The 16,802-nt window shown below is 37.0% G+C and overlaps 1 protein-coding gene across 3 annotated transcripts; it reads right to left on the bottom strand.

Moving 5' to 3' along the window:
- Positions 1-340: 340 nt before the first annotated feature.
- On the bottom strand, positions 341-15,866 carry LOC110908271. Of its 3 annotated transcripts, XM_035982899.1 has the most exons (3): positions 15,152-15,797; positions 3,878-7,483; positions 2,000-3,188 (listed from the first exon to the last, which is right to left on the bottom strand). In XM_035982899.1, the coding sequence occupies exon 2, from the start codon at positions 6,305-6,307 to the stop codon at positions 5,105-5,107; it is 1,203 nt and encodes a 400-aa protein (XP_035838792.1). In that variant the 5' UTR covers positions 6,308-7,483; positions 15,152-15,797; the 3' UTR covers positions 2,000-3,188; positions 3,878-5,104. The 3 variants fall into 3 exon arrangements, 1 of the variants encoding a protein (XP_035838792.1); XR_004879145.1 differs by lacking the exons at positions 2,000-3,188; positions 3,878-7,483 and adding an exon at positions 341-636 and having other exon boundaries at positions 15,152-15,866; XR_002574422.2 differs by lacking the exons at positions 2,000-3,188; positions 3,878-7,483 and adding an exon at positions 10,161-10,434 and having other exon boundaries at positions 15,152-15,790.
- Between the last annotated feature and the right edge of the window lie 936 nt (positions 15,867-16,802).

Raw genomic sequence — 16,802 nt, 5'->3', positions numbered from 1 at the left:
ACTTTTGGAGTAGCTCCCCATGGCATGTATAAACGGATAAATTAACTGGTGAAACAAGTTTTTGGTAATTAAAACTGGACAACTAGTGAACTCGCTCAACATTATTGTTGACACCTTACTGCATGCTTTGCAGGTAACCAGTGACTCAGGAGCTCGCAGCTTGGGAACGTGTAGTGGTCGTCAAAACCCGTGCGTTGGGTTTTAATTATCTTGAACTATGAACTATCTTTAAAACTATTTGGTTATGCTTCCGCTGTTTTGTTTAAACTAATTATCGAACTTAAACTCTATGTTGCTAACTACTTTAGATAGCAAATATTTCTACTATTAATCAATGCTCAGTATAATTGGTGGCTGGATCCTGGTCAGTCACGCCCTCAAGCGGATGATACTCCGCAGGTGGAATTTGGGGGTGTGACAAGTCTGACGTGTCGAGTCTTCGCATCTTCAGTCTAGATCAGTCTTCGGGCATCCAAAATCTCTATATATCTCTTGCGACTTCAAATTCTTTCTCTAACAGACTCCCCCTTAAAACATGTTGGGATCAAAGTCTGATTTTTACAGCATCAGAATGGCAACCTAGCTTTACATAGACCTCAGGAATCGGAACCTGGCTCTCATCCAGCTTAGGAAATCCTGCACATTCTCTACCCAAAACATAAGATTCACAAGAATAAGATATTTAACAAATTATCAAATTACATGCACCAACACAGACTTCTCTACAATCATTATATAATCAGATATTAACAGTGATCATTTAACAAAATTCTTTTTCTCTGAAAAACTTTTTCAATAAAATTCTCCCAAACCTGTTCATCATATGTTCAACACTCGGAATTTTGAAAATCAGCTCTTCAATATCAGTCGTCGAAAATCTTTTTGAATTTTTCAAAATTTTATGCTAAAACACACTGAAAATCTTTTTGGAATTTGTAAAATAACCGAAATGAAATGCAATAAAGAAATATTTACATACAATATTTTTGTGAGTCTGTGTAAGAGGATCATATCAGTTTATGAGACAAATCACCAACACCGTTAAGCTCTAATCATTTTAAGTTCTAAACGATTCACTTAGATTATCAGTATACTGGTCCACTTAAATTTTCACACAAAGTTCAACTGTTTCGAGATACGAAATTAATGTCTTAGAGACTTAAACTTATTCGCGTGTTCCCACCTCAGAATCTAGTCCCGTATCCAGATCCCAATATTTAGTCTTACAGGTGAGTATACCTAGATGATATCTGTAAGGGGTTAGGTGCAAAACCGTGAGAGCTCAGGTCAGAACTTCCGTTCAGCAGAGAGATGATGGCTCGACGTTTGGTGTGTCCCCTTTAGAGGATCTTTTTTACAACAGCAATGACTATCAATTTTATTGTTTCATCGATTTGCTGAGGGCGGCGCTTTTTCAAGCTTTTGCAGAAAGTATTATCCGGGGACTAGGTCAGTATTTCCATACAACAGAAGTCCCGGGATAATACCCCAGATATCACTAAGCATAAAGACCTAGTATCTTAGAAAGAGGGATCTTTCAAACAAGATTTCGGGGGTTACCCATATATCCAAGAGATGTTACCCACAAATTAAGCAAGTTTGAAATTTAGGTTTATATCTTGTCACAATCTATTAAATGTGCAAAAACCTACTGACACATCATCAGTGAGACCGTTTATCACTATTTATCTCTCCATTTCTTTAGCATGTCGTGATCGTCCACTGATGTACTATCATTTCCTCTTTTATACAACAAAACTCATTTTTTATTTTATCATGTTTTTGGCTTTTTCAAATTTTCTAATGTTTTTGGATTTTCTGTGAAATTTTTACACCCCCTAAAATGCAAACACATTTAAAAATTTGTAAACTATTTAAACTCTTGACCCACTTGAAGAAACAAAAACAAAACAAACTGTACAAATAAAGTGGCAACTGATATCAAATCACTTCAAATCGCCATCCACTCGGCATAAACAATCAGAACTCCCCTTCACAACAAACTATTTTCCCATTGTGATTTCAAAACACTTAAGTTTGTTTTAATCAAATGGTTTTTCCGGAAAATTAGTTTTGTTGATTTAAACAATTTATAGGTTAGGGGTTCATCACATTGTTCTTCAAAATTCCTCATGTAAGTATGGTCCAATCAAGTTCAAATTAATGACCTTGATTAACCATTCGTCAATGAAAATCTCTTCAACCACTTGCAGGTTTACTTATCAACCACAATCACTTGTAAAACAAAATATAACAAATTAAGTATACCACCTGTACTTTACCAACTGTACCACTTGTAAGATTAATTGCTAAAAAGATGTCGATTCCTGCTCCACTCTTACCAACCTGGGAGCTCCGGCAAAGTCCTTCAACCTGTAAAATTTTAACACTATCAAAAACTTTCAAACAACCTTTTTTTTTAAACATAAAGATGCCGATTCCTGATCCACGATTACAATCTTGGAATCTCCGGCAAATCAGGTGTTTAATCAAACATAACGTCCACCGAAGCCTGACTAGCCTTAGGTGATTTTGGAACACATCTGTCCCACCAACACTTTGTTTTATAAAACTCTTTAGCACCCTTAACCTTTCTATCAACCATTTTCCCGAAAATGTGCTTGACTTTCCCGTTGAAAGCTTTCTCAACATCAAATTCTCCCTTATCAGTGAAGAATTGATTTGAGATCTCAACTTTTCCCACTTTCTTCATTAAATTTTCCTTTGATAATGGATGAAAATTCTCGTCGTTCACTTCTGGAATGGAAACCACAACCCTTTCCTCAACCGATAACTCCTCTGATTTTATGGAATCAGATTCATTGTCAGAACTGCTTTCTGTTTTAACAACCCACTTTTGTTTATTCAAATCACCTTTTCTTTTGTAAAACCATTTTGAACTTTCACCTTTTTCAGAACTTGAATTTTCAAACAAATTACCATTTTCACCAATTGTTCTTTTCTATCAACACCAATCTTTTTCAAATTAGAGTTAGAAGAAACTCCCTGTTTTTGGTAATTGGTCTTGGGAAAATTCCAAGATATATGACCAACTTCTTGGCATTTGAAACAGGTTCTTCTGTCAACTCTTTCAGCAAACCTTCTCACATTCTTTTTTACTTCAGCAAGAAACTCTTGATTTGACTGCTTCCAGAATAGTTTCTTCTATTCATCCTCTGAGCTTCCTCCTGAAACAAATTTTGTTTTTGGCTTATGAGTTTTCTGATTTTTATAATTTTCTGACGAACTAAAACCAAGACCTTTATTTTTAAGATTACCATTATGGTTTGGTTTCTTTTGGAAACTATAACCACAACCATAACCCATTTTCTTGTTTACTCTTTGTTGAATCCTTGAAGTGTAAGGTTTAGGTTTTGTAGAAAGATTTAAATCTTTTATTTCAGACATATTAATTTCTGTTAATTTGAAAACCTTTTTGATCATTTTAGTTTTAACACTGCTTATTGGGAATTTCTCATCAGAATATAATTTGTCTGAATCGTTCAACGTATATGCTACTTTGACTGATCCATCATTAAATGAGATTTTGATAACAAGAATTCTTTATTGTAAACCCTTTTAACCGATGAACTCGGACTCTTCTCAAACGAACTCGAACTGTCTGACTTAGACTCTGACTTTGACTCTTCATCCATATCCAACACCTGATCGACAATTTTCTTAACTAACTCAGACTCATGATCAGTGTCAGATACTGTGAATGTGACATCAATATTGTCTGGTAACTCATCAATGGTTTCAGACTTTAACTTGATGTTGAGAGCCTTATTAACACGTTCTTCATTTGGTTTCATGGGGGAATAACTCTCAAAGATAGGAGGCGGACATTTGTTATACTTGACACTTTTTGTCTTACCAGTATCCTCTTCTTTTTCTTTCTTCTTCCTGAAAGCTTCAAGACCTACAACAATAGGATAAACTCGATCAATCAAATAATCACATGTAGTATAACTCAAAAATAATCAGTTAATCCTTTCACTCTCAATTTTCTCAAGTTCCAGTTCCTTCTTCAGCTTAGCACATTCTTCGATGTAATCATTATTGACACTTTGCTTTGTCATCAAAGTTGCACTCATCTTGTCATTTGCTTTTTCAAATTCTGCATTCGTTCTTTTCAAACTGTCAACTGTCATGTTCAATACGTCATATGACTCTTTCACATACTTCCATCAGACAGTAGATCTTCTTTCATTTTCTCTAACTCAGCAATCTTCTTGTCTTTTCCTTCACAATCTTTGCAAGATTCTGAACATTTATCACAAGGCTTCGTAACTTCAACTACCTTTTCAACTATCTTTTCAACTTCTACAGTCTTTTCAACTTCAACAAGTTTCTCGACCTCAACAATCTTTTCGACAATCTTTTCTACTTCGACCACTCTTTCAACTTCAACTATTTTCTCAACTTCCATGAGTTTCTCGACTTCGACAATTTTCTCCACTACTTTCTCTACTTCAACAGTCTTTTCTATTGCAATCTCAGCAGTTGCTTCATCTTTTGTTTCTACAGGTTCAGTCTTTGCCTTTTTATCAACAAGTAACTTTGCTGCTTCTAGCTCTCTCTGCAATCGAGCAATCTTCTTCTGATTCAGCATCTCAACTTTATCTGCATAGAAAAAACTAAAGCTGTCAGGATCAATGCTTTTTCTACATTTGTTAAGATACTCTTCCTCATCATCTGTATCAACATCACTTCCAAGATCTAGAAATATCGGAATCCTTTTCTGACACTCTTCATTTTCACCCAAAATTCTGGTAACAAGAGCCACACCAGGTATAGTCCCACCAGGTATGTAATTGTCCCAGCTGAATCCCTCTGCAACAAACTCATCACCTTGATCGATTATTCCAAAATAAGCTTTCTTATTTGCTTCTTCAATCATTTTCCCATGAGCAGTTTTCTGTTCTTTTTGTTGAGGTTGTTGATCGATCTGATGAAAGATTGATTTCTGATAATAATGGTTCTTTTCTTGACTCCCAGTTAATTCTTGGTTTTTACACTCCCGTTTAAAGTGACCTTTTCCTTTACATCAAAAACAGGTAACCTTTGACTTGTCAAAACCCAGTGGAGAGGTAGCCATTCCTCAAAACTCATCCCTGCCAGTAATCTGTTGAAAGTTTTCAGCTCTCCTGCAAGCACTGGCCAAACACCATTTCACATCTATCAACTCAAGTTCTTCAGCATCGATTTGGTCGTAGTCTTCTTTTGTGAGCATTGGATTACCAATTCTTCCAGCAATCAAACTTTCATACGACTCTAACATGGCTACAAGAGATGCCATGTGTTGCTTTTCCACTTCAGGAGATAGATGTTGACCATTCTGAATGTTCAAAGTCACATTACACTGCAGGTTTGTAGAATTTTGCTTCTGAGGGCTAGGTGTGTTACTGTTTGGATCAAAGCTTGAGAATGATGAAGTATATCCACCACTTTGTGTTGTAGTGCTGGCATTTGGACTTGATGACCCATCAGCACTAAATGCAGTACTAATCTTTGGACTCTGACTGGGAGTGGCCTCAAACTTGTTCCCTCGATAGTACAGACTGACATCTTGCTTAGCATTTGGATTTGTCATGATAGCAGTCTTTTGAATATCCAGTTCTTGTTCTTCAATTTTCTGAATAAACTGAGCCAAGTTCATACTCTCAGTCTTCCTCATGAGTTTCACAATAATCAGATAAGTTCCCCACTTTTCTTGGGGTAAAGCCTCAGCTAACTTGTCAACCCACTCATCATCTTCTTTCTGAATATCCAATCTTCCCATTTCTAGAACCAGATGACAGTATCTATCTATGGTTTGCTTCGTAGTTTCATGATCAAATGCAGTAAACATATCAAACGACTTCTTCAATAAGGCCTTTTTGTTTTTGATCATATCAGCACTCCCTCTGAATTTTTGAATTAAAGCCTCCCAGATGGATCTAGTTGTTTCGTTATGTTGAAGTAACACAAAAATATATTCTTTAACTGCTTGCTGTAAAATGTTGATCATCATCTTTTCACTAGTATATTTCAGCTTGTCAGCTTCTGTAAAATCATTGAAACCCTTTTCCAAACCGCGTCCATTCTTTGGCCTCTCGTAGTCTTTCAACAAAGAACACCAAGCATCGAATCTGTAAGCTTGAACCCAGTTCTCAAACCGGTTTTTCCATCCCTGAAAATCCTCAATATACATCAACTTTGGTGGTTTCTGATGAGTACCCGTCTCATTCTCACTGTACACTGTTTCAGCAGCAGTGACAGGTGCAACCGGTGTCGCAAAAGCATTGTAGAACTCTTCGGCCATGATTTGGTAGCACGTTTTTCAAAAACAGACAATTTCGAGCGAAATAACAATTAACAGCTTCGAGCGAAATCACCCAGTGAAGTTTAGAGCGAAATAAGATGAATGTCAGCCTGGAGCGAAATTAGAAAATGTATCTGGAGTGAAAATAGCTTTTTAGGTTTGACTGGAGCTAAATTAGAACATGTATTTAGGAGCGAAATCTGGATTTAGACAATCTAGGAGCGAAATCAAATGTTTCAGGCGAAATCAAACAATCTGGGGCGAAATCAGCAAAAACATCTCGAGCGAAATCTCAGTTACGAGCGAAATCAGGCACCCTTGAGCGAAATTAGACTATGTGTTTACGAGCGAAATCACAAACTGTCCACTCAAGCGAAATCAAATCGGAAGTCAATTTTGTCCGTTTTACTTTGAATTTTGACGTGAAACTTTCAAGGGTTTGTCTATGTTCAATTTTAAACAGTCTGTGAAGCTTTGGTCCGGTTCTGACCGTGAAATCTTCCTGAACAGATAAAAGAAGGTGTAGATGACAGAAAACGATGCTGTTTTGGCAAGAACTCCTCGTCATGAGCTCTGATACCACTTGTAGGATCGCGTGCAGACCCAAATGAGTCAATTGGAGGTGTTCTAATCCGTTTCAGGTGCGGAAAACAAGAAACGGACACGGATAACAGCTTGTTCTACTAAATATTGCCTTGTATATTGATTTCACAGCTTTTACAAGTCAATCGGCACTTCGGCAGCAATTCGGTACTGGAAACAAGACCTCTACATATGATTTCCCTCAGCATGTATATATAGGTGGGGAGATTTTGCTCCTGAGGACATATAACCATTTGGAGCGAAATCAGCTTCATGCTGATTTCGCCGGAAACAGTTTGGAGCGAAATCTCTTCCTTAAACATCCAGGAGCGAAATCAACTACAAAACTCCCTAAACTCTCCTATTTTCTCGAATAACGTGCCCTATTCTAACATTCTAAGACTAAGACTCGATACAAGACGAAGTCGACAGATGTATGCACTAACAAACATTACCATTTGGTACGTTGTTCCTTGAGGTACCCCTGCTAGTTTCGGCGCGTGAGGCCTCGTAATCCGCTATTTCTTGGGAAATTCTTGCTTGCAATTCGGCCTCCGTAGTGGGCTAACGGTTTTCCCTTCGTGGTGGCATCTTCTATAAGAAGATTGTTTTGGTCAAGTCATAATATATATAATGAGTACATAATACGCATATGTAATAACATTCATCAACCTCATAACAAATAACATCCCATGTTATAACACAAAACAAATAATTCAACAACGCATATAATGAGAATACTGCGATTGAGCTATCATATAATCAAGACCACAAATACAATGTTTACAAGTTTTACAAATGCATCTTATATCAAAAGAGACTAAGGGTCACATCACCCTTGTCTGAATCGTCTAACCATATACAACAATCAAAATCAAATGTCAAAAGTCATAAGTCATCAGGTGGTCTTCAAAATGCTGTGCAGTCAGGCTCAATCGCTGCCCTCTCATCAAAAGTAGTGCTACATGCAACAAACCAAAAATCCTCAAGCTGATGGGGGAGGAGGAGGAGGTGGAGTAATGAAAAGCAAACGGCGCAAATGCACCAAATCCTCCTCGAGTGAATGCATAAAACGCGTCAAAACAAGCGATATGCTGCTCCATCGTCAGGAATCGGGTGTGATAATCTGGATAAGGAAATGATGGAGCAGGTGGAAAAACAGTCTGTGATGGATCAGCAAAAGATGGAGGACGCGGGATCCTCTCAAGCTCCGCGACTCTCCGGCTCAACATATCCTACTGTAACTGCAAGGATATAAGTATATCATCCGCCGTATACCCAATATGAAAAGGATGGTATGGATCTGACAAAGGCATGACATTGGGCGATGACCACATAAATGGCTCGCCCGTGGGTGCTGACGAAAGAAAAGCAGCGTGTGCAGCAGGTGCAAAAGGGGGCAAAAATGGAAGGCTGCTGTCGTAGGTGGCATGTGATCGTGCTGCTGTGTAGAAGGTCCTTCCCCTGGACGGGGAGGAGGAATGTCCTGGAGAAAAGTGATGGGTAAGTCTGAGCGGTGGACGTCTGATACGTGAGGGTGATACTGTGGGACATCAAAGGGTGCAAAAACAGGTGCAACAGGGGGTGTAACTGGTAGAACAAACGGAGGATAGTCATCATCATCCTCAATCCACCCATTCCGGGTGTCAGCATATCTAGGATCGACATGTGTGGCAAATGGTGCACGGTCAACAAACACAGGGGCTGGGTCGGGCAGTGGTGCAACAACAACAGGAACATCAGTAACTGGTGGTGCAACGACTGGTGCATCAACAACGGATGGTTCCACGACTGGTATATCAACGTGATCAGGCTCTGGTAAAGGATCAGGCAAAAGTGCAACAGCTGGAACATCAATAGGGTCGTGAGCGAAAACAGGCTCTAGTGCAACTCCAAGCTCTGGATCAGCTGGAGCAGGCTCAGCAGGTACAAACTCAACCTCAGGATCCGGGCCAAAGTCATGGGGAACAATGGGTGCAACAGACATCGCCATGTCTGAATCAGTGTCGGAGGAGTAGTGTTGCACGCCCTGAGCGTGAAGAGTAGCGGATGCTACAGACTCAAACGAGTCTGGACCAGACGGATCGGATAAGGCCTCCTCAACAGGAGCCTCGACAGGTGGCAAAACAACGGCATCAACAGCAGGAACCTCAACCACAGAAACAACAAGGTCATCAACGGGAACATCAGCAGGTGGAACATCGTTATCCATCGGGGCCCCACCATCCTGGTCACCCTCCGGGGGACCCTCAATGAATAGATCGATGTCATCATCAACTAACTCGTCAAGTGGTAGATCCTCGACAGGAACTGCAGCGAGAGGGGGAGGAGCAGGGATCTGAATAAGAGGTAGATCCCCGTCGAAAGGACCATCAGCTAAAGGCATATCGTCCCCAAAGTCTGGTAGAGCAAATGGCTGGAAGTCGTCCTCATCGGTACTTGTAGTGTCCGATGTATAAACCTCGCTCTCAGGTAGAATCTCGTCGTCCAAGACTATTGCCATAGGATCCAGTGTGTCTGACACTCCGGTATCAGAAGAAGAGGACATGGTGTCTGTAACACAACCACACATATGCACATATATTAACAATTATCAAATAATCATGTAAGTCACAACAATGTAAGCAAGTAATCATCCTAGTCTTCCCCAGACTATCCCACCCAGTCTCTTAGACTGAACTCCCTAGTCTCTCAGACTAACTCCCTGGTCTCTAAGACCAACTCCCAGTCTCTAAGACTAATTCCCTGGTCTCTAAGACCAACTCCCTGGTCTCTAAGACCAACTCCCAGTCTCTAAGACTAATTCACTGGTCTCTAAGACCAACACCCTGGTCTCTAAGACCAAAATCTCCCAGTCTCTAAGACTAAACCTCCCCAATCTCTAAGATTGAACCCCTCAGACTCTAAGACTGAACCTCCCTCAGTCTCTAAGACTGAACTTCCCCAGCCTCTAAGGCTGAACTCCCTCAGTCTCTAAGATTGAACTCCCTCAGTGTCTAAGACTGAATTATAAACATAAATTTTGAAATGTGTATTTGTGCCTTTTTGTTTGTAAAAATGTTTGTTCCCTGGATTTGGACGTTTTGTGTATGCAAGGTAAAAATTTTTTCGTGAGAGCCCTGATGATCATAGTCTAGACTCGAGACAGAATCCTAGTTCGCTATGATCGAGGCTCTGATACCAAGCTGTCACACCCTGGCTTTTGCGGAAGCGTGGTTTATTTGGTGTGACTTCTTAATACCATAGCAACAATCATAACAATGCTAAATGATAAAAACACAAGATGTTCATCCATTAATTTAAAGTGAGAAAGTACCACAACACCATTGTTTCGAAACATCGACAATTAAAACAAGTTACAAACCATGACAAATTTAACTGAGTTCACAAGGACTCAACAAAAGCACGTAAATAAAAACCCGAGTTTAGAATTATGTATCCCATCCAGGAAAGGGATACACCTCCTAAACTCAATAACCCCGGATGACATCTTTATTTCACTACGCAGCTTGACACATGCATACTCCGCCAGATCCACTAATTCCCTGAAATACATGTAGTTTGAAAAATCAACAAAAAGTTGAGCGAGTTCATGTGTATGCGAGTATGTATAAACCTTTGTAAACAGTGTATGTATGTATGTCCCGGTATGATTGCAAACAAGGAAAAGATCATCAATGGTTTGCAAGGCCACTTATATGTGTGACGGTGTAGGAAGACTCAAACCTAGCAAAGATGTACTGGGCTCCCGGCTGGAAGACATAGTCACCACAACGGGCCACCCTGGCCACGGGGGTGTGGGCTCGCTACACCCAAATAGATCTATCACTCATGCCCCTCGGTCCTGATACGAGGATTAATGGTCCCAAGTATCTGCCTACCCTATCACATGATCTATGGTTATTTCCTAGGCTAATCATACCAATCAGGTATTTTATATGCGTATTTCCTTCCCAAGGATGGGGGTATTTTATGAATTTTTGTAATTTAAAGTCTTGACATTATATATTCCTAAGTCCTACTTTAGAAAAACATATAATAACTTATTTGTCAAAAATAACGTGTTTCCAAGAAAATATATTTTTTTTCCAAAAAAATCATATATCTTCTAAATATGTTAGGAAAATATATTATAACTTCCCAAAAATATGTTTCACTTTGTGATAAAATCATATTTTTCATATCAAAATAATATCCCTCATAATATTCTTGTAACTGTATTTTTGTTAACTAATATTATTTCACCCTAAAATAATATATCTATTCCACATCACATCAAATATTCACACAAGGGTTGGAATATGAAACATAATTTTCTATATATATATATATATATATATATATATATATATATAGGGGAAGGTTCTTTTGAGAAGAAATTTAATGTGAGAAGAAAAAGAAGAAAGGGCATATTAGTAAAATACTATTTCATTTATAACTCATATCATTAATTTTTCTCTCTTTAATTAATTAGTCAAATAGTAATTAATTATCCTACATATAATATACAAAACCTACACATATCAAAATTTTCCTACATATACCCTACACCTTATAGAATTTTATCCTACACAGTCGAAATTTATCCTACACACCTCGAAATATATCCTACACAACTCGTAATTTATCCTACACAACTAGTAATTTATTCTACACTTTAAATTAATTCTTTTTTAATTTGGAAAAAATATATATATTTTGAAAAGGAGTTATAAATTTAATTTAATTAGTTATTAAATGAGAAGAATACAAATTAGTGATTTATGTAAGTTTACCAATATACCCTTATATTAAAGTTAAATGCAAATATTAAATGAAGTAAAATGGAGCATTCTTATTGGTTGAAACTTCTTCTTTTTTCTTCTTACAAAAAATTCTTCTCATTTGAACCCTCCACTATATATATCCATTTTTATTTATAAAATCTTCCTCTGATACTTTGTATTTTGTAACAAAACCTATCGCGAAGTTTATTTTGGAAAACAAAGTTAAAACATATTCATAAACACTTGTTAGAAAAATATTTTCTAAGTGTTGGGATTTTTAGAAAATTTCGCCATATTCTCCTTTGTAAATGGGGGTGTCCATGCTAATAAGCATATCATTTTCTTTTCGAAAAATCATTCAAATCAATCAACAACACGTCACTAAGCAATATTACACTTACCAAGTGCAAAACTATTCCTATTTAATATACAACACGAACTTGATGTTTTATAAAAACGCGTAGTAACTTAGTGGGGTGTTTAGTGGGTTTAGTTACCCTCCAAAGTGTGTTTACTTTTGTTAAAATCTCATTCTCGGGATTTTTAGATGTTCACAACTTGTGAACATATTTTACAAAAGTATCTATTTACACATTTTCATGTCTTACTAGGATCCATATACTTATTTCTTTCCAAAAATAGTGTAAGAATCATGACCTTTCAAAATCCGTCTTTTTAACTTGTTTTGTTTAGAAAAATCATTCTCAAGACATGAATTTACAAGACTACTAGTCCACTTGGTTTCTTATTTTCAAGAAAAATCATCCTACTTTCAAGTTCATGTCTTCACTAGTGGATGATTATTTCATAATCATCTCTAACTTGTTAAACCATGTTTTTAATCATAACTTAACAAGTTTCATATGATGGCTAACCATCATATTACTAGTAATCATCAACACATTCAAACCACATCATACTATCATTATTTCATCTTGTTTCTTCATCTTTAAGATTTTGTTTCATGATTCAAGATTCAAGTCCTTTAGAGTTCATAAGATTTCAACATATTCCATCTATTAACCACCATAAACATGAAGTAAATAAGGATCAAAGAAGCTTACAACTAGCTTAAAGCTAGGGAAGAAACAAGATGCAAAAGTGGTGGATAAAAGCTTGTAAAGGAGGTCCTTGATGATCCGTGAGTTCCACACTTCGTTATTCACCTTTGTGCACCTTAGGATGGTCTTGGAAAGCTTGAACTTGAAACAAAAAAAAAATTGGTGGTGTATGGTAGGGTGTTCGGCCAAAGCTTGTATGGGAGAGGAGAGAAGAAGTGTGTTGGTGAAGAAGATGATTAAGAACTTATAATCTCTGAGTGCCTATTAACCAATGGTTCCAATGTTTCAACAAGTACAAACATAATCTTCCAACTTCCAAGGAGAGATTATGGGAAAGATTTAGCAAGATTTAGAAAATAAATCTTGGAGTGGGGGTCCCATGGGGACGGTCACACAAGGGGGGGGGGGGGTTAGATGAAATTAAATGGTAAAAGGGTGATTAATTAGGGGTTAAGTGGTAAAAGTTTAGTGTTTAGTATGTACCATGTATTATATAGTGTGTTTAAGTGTTCGGGAACCAAGACTAGCTCAGAAAAAGTGAAACAATGTTTCTGATAATATTTTAGTGTTCCGGGTTGTGTCCGGTTGTTCGGTTAAATACCGTTCCGTTAAAGTGCTAAGTTATTCCGTATAGTGTCTTTTATGTAACTTTTTGTGACACTTTTAATTCCCGGCACTTAGGAAAGCATACAGGACCATTTTGTCATATTTTTACAAGTGACTAGCATGTTTAAATGCTGAATTTTGTTAATAAATGCAGAATTTTGCATTTTAAGTGGGTTTTAGGCACTTTCCGGTACCTAAACTATCTCCTAGTGATGCAGTTTTATGGTCCTTACTTCCCTAAACTCCATACTAGTGTAGTACCTTGACTCTGGCTCATACTGGCCTCAATATATTGTCTGTCTATGTGCTGGCATTGTCAGCATGTTTTTGAGTTCTCCGCTCACTGTACTAACTGTGCTTTGTGCATCAAGTTTGTCACTAAAGTTTGTGTGTAATAAATGGAGTGACAGCATGAATGTGATGCATATGTATGTATGAAGCAAAAATCATAAAGCAGTTTAATTCGTCAGTTGTAATCAAGCACAGTCATTAAGCACAAATTTAATATTAATTAATTGTATGGATACCTGTAATTGTGAGGACTGTCACAGACTTCACTTAAACTTTATCCACGGAGGATACCGAATAAGTTCAAAGCATTTGTCAATGGAATGACCAAGTTTGTTACAATGTGTGCAGTTCACGTTTTGATTAGGATTTCTAATACCTTTCCTTTTAGTTTCAAAAGGTTGATTAGGTTTTGCAAAATAACCTACATATTGTTCCTTTGACAAAGTAATGTTTGAATTTCTTTGGGACTCTTCCCTAGATATCAAAGAAAAAACTTCCTTAATAGTAGGAAGAGGATCCTTAATAACATATTAGTTCTAACAGATTGATACACATTATCAAGTCCCATCAAGAATTGAATTAGCTTAATTAGGTGACTTAATTAATTATCCTATTTGGCAGCATTACATGTACATTCAGGTCATTGCAAGATTTGATCTAGTTGTTTCCACATTATATTCAATTTGTGATTGTATTCAGTAACAGACACGCCATTTTGAGAAAATGAATTAGTTTTCTGATAAAGATCAAACACAACTGATCCATCTACTTTATCATATGTTTCTTTTAACCCTTTCCACACATCAGTGGTAGAGTTAGAATATACATGGCATAAGTATAACTCATCATAAACATATTTTAAAATCCATGTAAGCACAACAAAATTACATCTTTCCCACTGAGTAGCAAGTACTGCATCATCGCTAGATTTTAAGCAAGTTCCATCAATAAACCCTATCTTATTTTTAACTCTCAAAGCAAGTGTCATGGCATTAGCCCTTCAACTTAATACTAATAACAGTTAGATTAGTTTGAATCACTTGCATGAAGATACAGGGGATTACTAGGTTCAAGTTCATTGATTAAAGTAGCAAATGGATTTGCATCATCATCCATGTTAACTACTAGCAAAAAACACTACAACAATCACAATTAAACAAAAGAAACCAACAATTGTAGATGAGTGGCCAAGAACAGAGACACAACAGAATAACTACAAAACTACTGTAAGCTACCAAATAACATGCGAAGCTGTGCTAGGGACCACATAGTAGGTTCGTCACTCAAAGGTGCCTACTCAGGCCTTTGCACATGAGCCAATTCATATTCTGGTTAAACTACTTCCAACAAGTACATAACCAAATAATATAGATAGTGTAACAACAACTAAGACAAAAAACAAGCGAAGTAAAACACAAATACAACAGGGGATGACCGACCCTGTGTCCCAATTAACCACCGGCCCACACTACTCCGACAACAAAAAGACTAATGAAGAAACAAAAATAATAGAATCGTAAAACAAGAAAGGATCTCACCAATATTGCAAACCCTAGCTAGGGTTTCTCCAATTTTTATTAGGATTTTACAACCTTTAAGGGTTGACCCTAGAACAGAACACCAGCTTCCAAGTTTTTCTTCAGCAACTTTCAACACAGTCTTTTGTTTCCAAGAATGACACAGATCACCCAATCTGGAGTCGGCAAACAACTTCGTGTACCAAGACTCTACATATTTCACTGTATCAACAAGCATAGACCAGATCTAAATAGATTTGACAAGATATTCAAAGAATCAACACAATGGATCAAGAACCCACAAAATACTAGAAACCCTAATTTTGGACTACGAACAATTTAAACAATGATCAACATAAACAATCAACCCAAGAACATCTATGGCTTTGATACCATGTAAAAATTTCATGGATCAACGAAACCTAAACTTTATTACAACTGGTTCAAACAAACTCAAGATATAAAGAAATATGGATCTCTCAACTCACCAACAGATCATTAATGTGAAGATCTGCTATCACTCTTAACAAGACCTAATAGACAAACACAAAATCTCAAGAACAATCTAGATCTATGAATATTGAATGAAACCCTAAGAGAGAGAATGTTCAACAACTCAAATGAAATATCTAGAAGTGAATGAAGATCTCATCTGATATGATGAGATTAATATATAGGTGATCTATATAATGCACATGACCCAGCTTTAGCTCCAACCTGCTTTCAGTGATACCCAAGCCCATGAGCCCAACAAGAGTCCAAGTGTCCCACGAGGCCAGCAAGAGTGTCCAGCACAAATGTACTAAAAGAAATGTATTAAAAGAAATGTATTAATGCAAATAAAAGAGAATAAAAGTGAATAAATGTATAAATGTACATATGTGTATATACATAATTTAACAAGATGACAGTGGTGGTCATGGCCTACACCATATAGGGTGGTGGATGAGGGTGTGGTGACTTGGCGCTAACAAAAAGGGTGGTGGTGGTCATCTGGGTCATGTCCACACCACACGGCCTTACATAAGAGGTGTTTAGATAGAACACCATATTACATATCTAGTTCGTATACTATATCACTTATTCTAATATACGCTTTAACATAATATCACATTTTTTTGTAAAAAACTAAAAAATTGGTATATTGTTGGTCAATTGTTTTAGTAATCAAGCTACTTAAACTCCGATCTTTAGTTAAATTATTTTTATTACTAGGTTGTCTAGAAAAGTTATTAGCGTTTCTAAGAGGTTTTTGAACTTGTTTTGATTTCTATGGAGTCTGCTAGTTAAAGGGGCACTTATTTTTTTAACTTTTTTCATTTTAGCATATTCGAGAGCTTGCTTGCCAATGAATATCTAGCGTCAAACTCCCTAGCAACCAAAATACTCTTGAAGACTTCTTAGAACCACTTATCAATTTTCTAAAACACCTAAAAATAATAAAAGAAAATTTATATTTTGCAAAGCACTATCCTTTCCGTAAAGTACATTGTAAAATCATTGGTCTTGTCTCACGCAACCAACAAGTTGGGCGGTAAAAGTATAAAGTCGTTGAGTCGATAGCTAAATAGCAAACCTCACTTGACATTTTTTATATGATATGTAGGGATATGAGTGGGGTGTGTTTGGGACGAGTTTTGGTATCTCAACCCCATACCCGATGATTTATCGT

The sequence above is a fragment of the Helianthus annuus genome, chromosome 14 (genome assembly GCF_002127325.2).
Source record: "Helianthus annuus cultivar XRQ/B chromosome 14, HanXRQr2.0-SUNRISE, whole genome shotgun sequence".
In the NCBI taxonomy this organism is placed as follows: Eukaryota; Viridiplantae; Streptophyta; class Magnoliopsida; order Asterales; family Asteraceae; genus Helianthus; species Helianthus annuus.
The sequence above is the reverse complement of the archived record's forward strand: the minus strand, read 5'-3'. Positions and strand labels throughout refer to the sequence as shown.